The sequence below is a fragment of the Xiphias gladius genome, chromosome 22 (genome assembly GCF_016859285.1).
Source record: "Xiphias gladius isolate SHS-SW01 ecotype Sanya breed wild chromosome 22, ASM1685928v1, whole genome shotgun sequence".
NCBI classification, from domain to species: domain Eukaryota; kingdom Metazoa; phylum Chordata; class Actinopteri; order Istiophoriformes; family Xiphiidae; genus Xiphias; species Xiphias gladius.
In genome coordinates this window covers 13,518,102-13,528,526 of record NC_053421.1, presented here as the reverse complement: position 1 = coordinate 13,528,526, position 10,425 = coordinate 13,518,102, and the positions used below count along the sequence as shown (strand labels likewise).

The 10,425-nt window shown below is 43.5% G+C and overlaps 2 protein-coding genes across 4 annotated transcripts; both read left to right on the top strand.

Moving 5' to 3' along the window:
- Positions 1 to 211: 211 nt before the first annotated feature.
- fez2 (fasciculation and elongation protein zeta 2) lies at positions 212 to 7,376 on the top strand. 3 transcript variants are annotated; one of them, XM_040116887.1, is made up of 10 exons: positions 212 to 643; positions 1,582 to 1,690; positions 1,899 to 2,015; positions 2,169 to 2,301; positions 3,546 to 3,811; positions 4,091 to 4,171; positions 4,443 to 4,518; positions 4,606 to 4,671; positions 5,671 to 5,696; positions 6,218 to 7,376. In XM_040116887.1, exons 1-9 carry the CDS (start codon positions 315 to 317, stop codon positions 5,679 to 5,681), a joined length of 1,188 nt encoding a protein of 395 aa, XP_039972821.1. In that variant the 5' UTR covers positions 212 to 314; the 3' UTR covers positions 5,682 to 5,696; positions 6,218 to 7,376. The 3 variants fall into 3 exon arrangements, with proteins under 3 accessions (XP_039972821.1, XP_039972820.1, XP_039972822.1); XM_040116886.1 differs by lacking the exon at positions 5,671 to 5,696; XM_040116888.1 differs by lacking the exons at positions 4,091 to 4,171; positions 5,671 to 5,696.
- A 1,069-nt stretch (positions 7,377 to 8,445) lies between these two features.
- Positions 8,446 to 9,985, top strand: clec3ba (C-type lectin domain family 3, member Ba). The gene is made up of 3 exons (XM_040118190.1): positions 8,446 to 8,643; positions 8,799 to 8,897; positions 9,156 to 9,985. Exons 1-3 carry the CDS (start codon positions 8,547 to 8,549, stop codon positions 9,554 to 9,556), a joined length of 597 nt encoding a protein of 198 aa, XP_039974124.1. The 5' UTR covers positions 8,446 to 8,546; the 3' UTR covers positions 9,557 to 9,985.
- The last annotated feature ends 440 nt before the right edge of the window (positions 9,986 to 10,425 follow it).

Sequence of the window (10,425 nt, the reverse complement as noted above, 5' to 3'; positions counted from 1 at the left end):
TACAAGTTTGCCTGGAAAAAAAAAATTAAAAGCAGCAACTTGTTGAATTTTTTTTTTTTTTTTTTGCCTTTGAAAAAAACATGTTGATTTTCAGACTGACCAGCTGAGTCTAGGTAGCTGTCACCACGCTTCCCTGACTACTCTGGGTCCTGAAATCCTGGACACTGCCACCACTAGTCGGCCCGGTGCGGCCACACTGTCCGCTGCAGCCTTGGCCGTGGGGAGCGAGAGCGGGCGGACGGAGAGGATGCTGAGGCCTGCCGGCCCCACCGCTCATCCATTCTTTCCCCGGAGCTCTTAGGCCGGCGCGGGCCATGGCTGCGCCCATCGCGCATTCCGACGACGACTGGCCGAGTTTGGGTGGTGTGAACGCGGTTTCGGAGCAGGGGCTGGTGCCGCGGAAGGGCCGTGCAGCCGCGGAGGAAGCGGCACCGCGGCTCCTCCGGGATGAGCACGATCTCCCCGAGCTGCGCGACAGCAGCGGCTCCCCGCCGGGGGGGCCCGCCGCTTTCGGGTCCACGGAGGACCCGGCAGGCGATCTTGACGAGAGGCTGTCCGCGTGCTTCCGGAATTTTGGCGGCCGGACGGAAAGCATCGCTCCGGGGAGCGTGATCGCAGAGGACACGCTGCTGGAGAAAGACGAGTGAGCGCGTTCGCCCGTGGCCCTGTCCGCGGGGCCGGTTTGTTTTCAACCACGAGCGGACGTGGAGGCTTCCACTCTACGCTGCGGCTCGCATTTTGAGAAGCGTGTGAAGGCACGGCACCTGCCGCGGGACGGCCAGTTTCCCACAGGGGGGGGAGCCGCCGTTGCGTAGAAAGGGTTGTTATCTGTCAGGATGTGATGGGGCTACAATGACAGCCATCTTTGGTCAAGCCGCTAAACCTCAGGATATAGGTCTGCTCTAAGCCACTCTAACAATAAGCCTGTTTCTAGTGCACATGCATGTGTACTCACGTCCAGTCCTCATATTATCGTATTATTTTGCGTTGGAATTATTTATCAATGAATCCATCAGTTGACTGACAATTATGTTCAACTATCTAATAATCTGAAACGATTTTGATCATCTATTAATTGGTTCAGTCACTTTTCAAGCAAAACAAACAAACAAACAAACAAACAAACAAAAAAAAGCACCAGACAGTTTCAGGTTAAAACATCTGAAATATTGCTATTGTTCCAAAACCACAAATCCAAATGTTACTATTCCAAAGACATTTTAATTGACTAGATGTCAAACACTGGGTTTGTCGGTGGTTAACAAGGTCAGTAAATCATCATTTTCATCACCCTTATCCGTCCGCTGACGTATATTGTTCCGTCCTGCAGCTTTGGGCTCCTGTGATGCCAAAATTTAATCATTTCGACTTGATGGTGTTCTGCGTTGGGGATTACAGGAGTGTGTTGTATTTGCCCTCCACACCAAAACCGTCGAGTCGGATTGTGACACATCTGTGCTCAGGGAACAGTTGTTATGAAGCAACCGGTCCATAATGTTGATAAAACTGTCGGTGTGATTGAGCATTTTCCACCGAAATGTTTGTTAAGACTTGTTTTGTTCCCGCCTCCTCTCTCCACAGAATCTGGAACACTTTGACCGGTAACTACGGGCACGTGATGCCGGTGGATTGGAGACAGTCTCGAACGCGCTCCCTCCACATCCCAACGTTCAACCTGGGGGAGAAACCCGTGAGTGATTCCCACCCCTCCCATCCCATCTCCGTCCCACTTTCCCTCACGACAGCCAGCCCCCCCACCACCACCACCACACACACACACCGCCCGTCTCCCTCCCCCGCCAAATCTCTCGTCCGTTCGTCTCACAAATCTCAAATATTCATTGTGCCAGGGTTTAGCGCTTTGATTAAACCCCCCCCCCCTTCCTGTTCCTGGCTAGAGGAAGACTGATGTCACGGCGGAGCTGTCGGACGACGAGGAGCTGAGGGAGCAGCTGGACATGCACTCCATCATTGTCTCCTGCCTCGCAGAGGAGCCCCTTTTCACAGCCGAGCAGGTAAGACCCCGGCCTCCAGGGCAGCCGGGCCGGTTAGCAGTCACTGCGCTTCCAGCCTGCAAATGCACAGTGGCAGCTTAACGTGACGTGAAGTCCCTCTGTGGCTACTGACTGACGTTCAAAGGGACAGCGCGTCTCCTTCTTCTCTCTCAGGTTATTGAGGAGATAGAGGAGATGATGCAGGACTCGCCCGACACGGAGGCAGAGCACAATCCCTGTCAGTCGGACCTCCCGATGCTCTCACCGGAGGTCCAGCCGTCCACCAGCAGCCCCAGCTATGAGGAGAGTGAGTGTCCCCTAATCAGGACAAATATTGGATGACACGTCTCTTGTGATATGTTATCGGTATAAAGGCACCATTATGTTCGTGATGTGTCTTCTTGCAGTACTGAATTCATTTTCATCAGTGTCTTGATATGGTTTTTGTGATTCGTGAAGCCTTCATCGTGCAATTTGTTATTAATACACTGGTACATTATGAATATTATGAAACATTCTCTTACAATGGTTCAATGATATCGTGTTTTTTTTTTTTTTTTTTTTTAACTCTGAGAACACATACAAAGTGGTACAGACCAGTGTGAGCTTCACCACAAGTTCATCACAATTAAAGGACAACTCTGGGGATCTTCTATATTTTTCTCATTGTCAGCAAATCCCATGAAAAGACCAAAAACCAACAACGAACTGACGCTATAAACAGTATTGTCTGTGTAGCCAAAGTCTGATAATAGCTTATTCCTCTGTCATAGAGCTCCATTGTCCAAAAACTGTTTAAAAAAAAAACACACCAATGAGCCGAAGTGTTACATTAGGCGACATGTTCCTCCTTTACAATGAACAGGGGCACTACAGTTTATTTTGAGTCAATACCACATGTACCATCCTGCTACTCTAAATGCTCAATAAAGCACCAAATGTGTATTAATCCACAACTGAAAATAGTCCCTAAGAAATGCACCAGTTACCAGAGAATTAATGTCTGCTAAAAACTACAGTGCCCAGCTGTTTCAGGTCATTATTTAGCCTTTTTAAAAAGTGAAAATATAGATTTTTGACAAGTTTTTTTTAAAGATTTACATCTACAGTGGGACTCGGCTTGGGCCTGAGAGCCGAAGACAGGGTAGGGAAGACAGACATTATTGAGAGACCGACTAAAGTATTGGTTTTGGTCTTTTCATGGGATTTAATGACAATAAGAAAAATATAAAGTAAAATAAAGCACGGTTACGCTTTATCAATACTCTGGCACCAGTTTTTTCAATGTGTGCACTGTGAATTTTACATCCTAATTTGATATTTTTTGTAGTAAATGTAATACAAACTTTGCACAAAAGATCCATCCTTTACTTAAGATTTGAATCTAGAAACACACTTTTACATCTACGTTGTCTATAAAATTCCGTTCTCATACTGTACTGAATAAATGTAGTATATCGCTGATTCTCGCATTTTTAAAGGGCCCGCCTGGTTTCCTTCAGTATCGAATACCTGCATGTTTTGTGCGTATTGTGTGCGTTTGCGGTTCAGGGGTGAGGATCCTGAGTGTTGCGGAGCTGAATGAATGCCTGGAGGAGACAGAGACGAACATCAGGAGGTTCTCAGAGGAGCTGGTGCAGCAGTTGGCTCTCAGGGACGAGCTGGACTTTGAGAAAGAGGTGAAGAACAGTTTCATCTCAGCGCTCATTGACGTACAGAACCGGCAGAAGGAGCACCGTGAGCTGCTGAAGAAGAAGAAGAGGCTTAAAGGTGGAGCTGGGACGTCGCAGGTACACGCTGAGAAAACACTCGGATCAGTAAGTACTTTATTCTAACAGTCAGGTTTTAAGGAAACATTACCAGCCTGGTTATTTCTGTTGCTTTATTTATCTCCTCATTGATCTCTTGAAACGTTAGAATAGTGATATTGCCGTAATCGTGTGATGTCTTGAGGTCTTTCTTTTCCACTCATTGCTGCATTTTCTTGCTGCATTTGTTGTTTTATTTGCCAACAAACTGCAATTTCCTGAAAAGATTTACCGCTCTTTGCTTAAATCTCCTCTTATGTTTCTCTGCTTTACTTCCTTCCTCCTCAGCGCTTCAGCATGGAGGGACTCTCCTCTGTCATTCAAAACAGCTTCCGGCAAACTTTCGGGAGTGGGTGCAGTGACAGACAGGTTACTTTCCCATTTCTCTCTGAGCTGCTGCACTTTGCCTCTCTGCTTTCCGCACAGAGAATACACACTTCGATAGGAATGCCAACCCACAGAAACATCCACTTTATCGCAGCTATCTTCCTTTTCAAAATAGTTAACCCGATCTGCTACTTAAGTAAAGAACCAGTCAGACTGTATGTATTGTTTTTCCTCCAGTATTCATGCATTAGATGTTCCGCTTTTTGACTTTCTCCCTCCCTCTCTGTGTCACTGTTTTTCTGATGGTTTACAGTATTTGACGACAGTCATCCCTTATGAGAAAAAGGGACACCCTCCTTCGATTGAGGACCTCCAGGTCCTGACCAAGAGTAAGTTCCCTCATTGTTACCAGCCATGACTTGAATTTCGGTGGCTGTGACTGATCGATTCACTCCTCTCTATCTGCTGCTTCTCAGTTCTACAAGCTATGAGAGATGACAGTGACAAGGTGCCCAGTCTCTTAACAGACTACATTCTCAAAGGTGAGCGTCTCTCTTTTTTGTCTGTACACTGTGGAAGTTGGTGGTGCGATATGTTGGTGCTATATCTGCAGCGTAGATTATATAATGACTGATCACTTGTGACTGGGCTGATAACGTGGAGTTGAAGGACCACGCGTGGTTTGACATGTTTTTCAGCCCATTTACTACAAATCCTCTGTAATTAGTATTGCTTTTGACAATTTTCATTGCATTAAGCAACAGTTAGAATCGGTTTCCTACCTCTCAAAATGACTAAATTGTAGGAAAACATCATCTTGCCAAGACTTGAAACCTACTTGATATAGAGGCTGTCCATCCATCCAGTCCGTCACTCTGAACATGCCACTGCTTTTATGTTTTTTAAGTCAAGTTTGCCAAGTTTGGTCAAGTTTCATCGTTGTTGCGTGGTTTTGCATCTGAGAACAAGTACTGCTTTGAAAACAAACCATGTTGGTTCATTTAAAGACACAACAAAATGTCAAGTTTGACAGTTGGCAGCCACAAAGTTTTCCTTTTTTTTAAACTTATATTGTTGAAAAATCATACGTAGACAAAAAAACAATAAGCAAATATGGATAGTTTGAAAATCATAATATAAATCTGGTAGATTCCTAGAACTAAAAAGGTTGGCTGCTGACCCTCAGGTCTCGAATGTTGCAGCTCTCACTAAGTATTTGAATTTTTACAGAACGTTCGTTACTGCACTACCATGTTGCAAAAAGCAAACCTAGACAAAAAAAACAGCCATGTTTTCAGGAAATCAACTTAAACAAGTACTGTATGCTTTAGAAACTCATTTGACATTGATGTAAAATACTATAGATGTGATGCACATTAAACAACCAGTATGTTCCTTCGGTGTCTCCTACCAAAACACTTGGGTTCTGTCTCTTCTGTGTCCTTTCTTTCACATGCGTTCTGTTTTCATTCCTTTCTGTTTTCTGTCTCTACTCCTTGTGCTCTACTCTGCCTAATTTATGGCTGCCTCACACCGGCTAGCTCTGGTGTGAGCCATGGATGGAGAGGTTTGTGACACTTTCACATGTGAAGTGCACTGTTGTGGTGTTGTCGCTCACGATGGGAGAGCGCCCCCTCTCTGCCGCTGAGTCGTAGTGCAGTCTGACCCCGATGTTCTCCTTCTCACTTCTCCCTTCTCCCTACATAGTGACACAGTGACTGGCCGCAGCATGGTTTATCCCAGTGTCTAGTGTCTAGACTCACAGACAGTGACAGCTCTCTTCACCTTGCACTTAACATTTAAGACACTGTTTTATGATTATTAGTTGCCTGCAAATATTTATCCTTTCAAATTGCCCTACCTATCTTTGAGATAGGTTCGTTGTCCTTCATTTTATTTTCATTTCAGATATTTGGTAGGATCTAACTGATGCAGTGAAACTGTGATTTTTCACCGGTGTTGTTCTCCCTTTTGTTTTTCCTCCTTTTTTATTTCCTGCCTTGCACTTTTGCTGACATTGACTCATACTGAAGCTTCATCCCTAGTCTGTCATAGCCCTGCTAATATTCATCTCTGCCGTTGTTGCAGTGCTTTGCCCAACGTAGACCAGAGGGATGGTGCCTAATACTCTGCAGAGGCTAAAGATAGTTTACCGTGGCAGCAAGATGAAGAGGACTCATTGTATGCTTTTTTTCAAACATGAAGCACATTTAATTTATTCCTGCATGTTTTTACCTCAAGATGTGTCTTTTTTCTGTGATATGTTCATCATTTTGTTGTATTTATTTCTTGTCGAGTGTTGTGGTTTTGCAAACCTTGTGTGTTCCTGTGATTTTTTTATTACTTCTTTTTCAGTGTTTTCAGTTTTCTTGCACTGTGAAAAAAAATTCTAAAATGATTAATTATATTAGAAAAATACCCAGATTGGTATAGCATCATAGAAGCTGCACTGTTTGGAAAATATTGAGCTTTGCTGTTTCCTTCGTTAGAAGTAAGAGCAAAGCTGCGATGCAAAGGGCTCTGTATTTATCTCAAGTGCTTCTTATCCACTGAGCAATGAACAAATGCACAGAGTGCGTTGAACACAGAAGTTGGAGTAAAGGAGAATTTTTAAAACAAGACTGTAAAACTGAAGAGTAAAATAATATAACACTTTATTTTTCCCCAGGGGGAAAATAAGTATTCCAGTGGTGAACAGGAACAGGAACAGGATTCAGACAAATAGAAAAATATAGATTAATAACAAATAAATTACTTGCATAAACATAACATACTGCATGTGCACAACCATCATATAATTCAACCCAGCCTTCCATGTACCTGCAGACCGTGTGCTGTTTAGTCTCCTCCTGTGTTGTCACCTCAGCAATAGGCCACATAAATGCATCATTATTATTCTATGGAAGATGGAGCACTGACAGCCAAGGTGATGTACTCTGGACTCAAATTAACCAATTAACTAACTAACTATGCATCTGAGCGAGTATGAATATTGAATTGTGACCCAAGCACTGTCTGTACGTTTGTGCTGCCGACAAGCTCTGAATCAGAAGCTCGAGCGTCAGCGTACACCATGACTGGGCATTGTTATTCTGTATGTATTTACAAGCTGCCTTTGCCTTTGCCTGAACTTTTGTACATTATAAATGACTTATTTTCAGTGAATGTCACATTACCGTTCTACTTACAGAACTGGCTTCATTGTTAATTAATTTTGTAAATACTTTTATTTCAAATACACTGATAAAATCACTGCATTTGTCTCAATGTATTTTATTAATTTCATAACAGAAATAATAACACTAAGCACACGAGACAAAACAAGAGTAATGGCAATAAGACCCCCAACTTCCCAATCCCACCACCCCTTACAAACATTGTATTGAAGTGCTACAGAAGGGATGAATAAAATAAGTTTCTTTAGAAAAAACAAATAAAGCCGATTTCTATCAATAAATCAAAGACACTGTGAAAAAATAAACTACACCCTCTTTGTAATCTAGCTGTTTTTACATGAAAGGTCAAGCTACTCTGAGTGTACTTGCTCATGTTTGGCGGTGGAGCTTTGCATTGCATCACTTCAGTGTGTTATTTAGCTGGGAGCTGCTTTTAGTCAGAGAGTGAAATGTGATATCACTGAACATTTCGAGGCTCTGGCAGTCACCTTTCTCATTGCTGGCAGTGGTCACTGAAACTGAAGACTAGTTTTACAGTGAGAGATAAAACACACAAATATTAAATTCGCAGCAGTATTTCTTCATTATATAAGTATCTGCCACGTGTCATCTGCACCCCATCCAGCTCACTGAGGAGATCCAGATGTAGGATCTGGGAGAAACCTCAAAACATCCGACGTCTGGCCTGTTGGTGCCCTCAGCAGAAAAACAAACAGATGGTTTGACAGGAAAACAAGATTAAGTTCACAGTTCGATTAGCAAGCCACTACGAAAAATCACTTGCAAAGCTGTTGGTGACTTTATAGTTGTTGCTATTAATTGACACAAACAGATGCAGATTTTTGATAAAAAAGTGAAATATCTAAATTCTGTTTATGTAAGTAACGTGATATAACACACACATAATAACACACTGACATATAAGGGCCTGCGGTAATTCAGTGTTAACCTACAAACATATGGAACCAGAGTCATGCTTGTCTGTACGCTGTTAAGCGCTGCACGATCCTGCTCCCCATCCGTCTCCCTTCAGCGTTTCAAAAGCGACACAAGCGGCTGTTCAACATCTGTAAAACATTTTTTCTCTATGAGATGAGATTTCCCCATTCAACTCGGTGCTGCCGCTCCGGGCGTGTAAAACACAACAGTCTGGCCAGGGCTCAGAGCTGCGAGGAGCTTTTTTGTGGTGCGGCTCCAAGGAAGTTTCTTTACAGCGGATTTATAGCATTTTTCCCAGCACTATGGAGGCTAGAAGGGTTCGGTTGATCTTTTGCCTTCTGCTGCTGGCACACTGCACACTCCAGCAGACCACCTCAAAGAGAAGAAATGACAAGAAAGGTAGGACTTGGTACAAACTTGATATTGAAGAACTGAAAACAACGTCCTCACTTATTAAGTCTATTAATAACTTTGACAGAACAACACTGCTGAACAACTGTGAAATTTCATTAGTAATGCTGACTGAAGGCATTTTGCATTTTTTGCTCTTCCAGACTCTGCAAACAATGCTGCAATTGAGGAGCTGAAGAAACAGATAAATGACATTGTTCAGGAGCTGAACTTGTTGAAAGAGCTGCAGGCTTTACAAACAGGTATTACTCCTGTAAAGAAATTCGATTTTTACAAGATAATTAGATGCACAGCTGTAGTCTCACAGCTGACTAAACTTTTAAAGTATATTATACTACACTACAAACACGCTGTATCCAAAGTAGAAGAGTGAGGAGTGGCAGACTGTACAGTATCTCATATTTTAAACTCTAATTCAACATTATCTAGAGATGGAGAGCCAAACGTAGGCAGCAATGGCACCTCAACCACACTGACTTTCTCAAAATGTTCCACTCCAGTTTGTCTGAGAGGCACAAAGATCCTCGGCAAGTGTTTCTTGGCTGACCCAGTGAAGAAGACTTTCCACACAGCCAGTGATGACTGCACTGCTAAAGGAGGCAGCCTCAGCACGCCTCTGACAGGGGACGAGAACGACCAGCTCTATAGCTACGTCCGCCAGAGCATCGGCCCCGAGGAGCACATCTGGCTGGGCATCAACGACATAGTGACCGACGGCCAGTGGGTGGACCAATCGGGGGCCGGCGTGCGCTTCAAGAACTGGGAGACAGAAATCACCCTGCAGCCGGACGGAGGGCGCAGCCAGAACTGTGCCATCCTCTCCACCACAGCCAATGGGAAGTGGTTTGACGAGAGCTGCAGAGCTGAAAAGGCCTCAGTGTGCGAGTTCAACATCGTCTGACAGACGCCTCCCGACATTAACGTGGCTCTGTGCAGATAAACACTCATATGATCAATAAGTGCGGCTTGCAGATAAGAATGAAACGTGTAGCTCATTTGATTGCTATCAGGTAAACAAGGTAGTGCATCTTTCTTCAGCTCACTTTTTCTTCACCAAGCCATTGTTGATGTCAGCTGACTTCACACAGTGGTCTGGGATACATTACGTCATTCTATAAGCTAAACTCACTGGCACATAATATTTTAGATGCATTCAGTAAACTCATGTAAAACGTATCAGATATTCATCGAGGTAAACACCACTGGATGGCTAGTCTTTGTTATATGTATTTTTTCATGTCACCATGAGTGTCTTTTCTATGGCACTTTCTTTATTCCCATTTCTGAATGTCAAATTTTGCTCTTTATATTACATTATATAATGTTAATAAACATGTGTCTCCTCACTTGCAACCCCCTCATTTTTCTTCCTACTCAAGTCAAAGATTCAGCAGAATTTTTGGCTCACAGGGAAAAAATTCTGGCTGAAACGATTCTTATGTAACGGCCCATAGAAAAAAGAACACTGCTGTTGCAACTAGTGCTAATAGCTAAACAATTTCTTGGTTTGAAGTTGCTGTTTTTTCCCCCAGTTATTTTGCAAGGGCAGTGCGGTTAAAAGGTGACAAGCAGCCAAAGTTTTCCGTTCAAAATATGACCAAAAAAACCCTGGGTGAAAGTGATTCATGTACGTGTTTTCTCCTGCCTCTGAAATCTAATCATTTCAACAAAGGCTCTCAGCTCTGAGAAAAGGGTGGTGGCTATTTCAAGCAAATTTACATGTATGATTTGATTTTAGAACATAAGAAATGGCCACCACCGAGGCCAAGA

Coding starts and splice junctions, on each gene's coding strand:
- fez2 (XM_040116886.1), top strand. CDS start 315: ATGGCTGCGCCCATCGCGCATTCCGACGACGACTGGCCGAGTTTGGGT. Junction 3,812..4,090: donor CTGAGAAAACACTCGGATCA/GTAAGTACTTTA, acceptor CTTCCTCCTCAG/CGCTTCAGCATGGAGGGACT. Junction 4,519..4,605: donor CCTCCAGGTCCTGACCAAGA/GTAAGTTCCCTC, acceptor GCTGCTTCTCAG/TTCTACAAGCTATGAGAGAT.
- clec3ba (XM_040118190.1), top strand. CDS start 8,547: ATGGAGGCTAGAAGGGTTCGGTTGATCTTTTGCCTTCTGCTGCTGGCA. Junction 8,644..8,798: donor GAGAAGAAATGACAAGAAAG/GTAGGACTTGGT, acceptor TTGCTCTTCCAG/ACTCTGCAAACAATGCTGCA. Junction 8,898..9,155: donor GCTGCAGGCTTTACAAACAG/GTATTACTCCTG, acceptor GTTCCACTCCAG/TTTGTCTGAGAGGCACAAAG.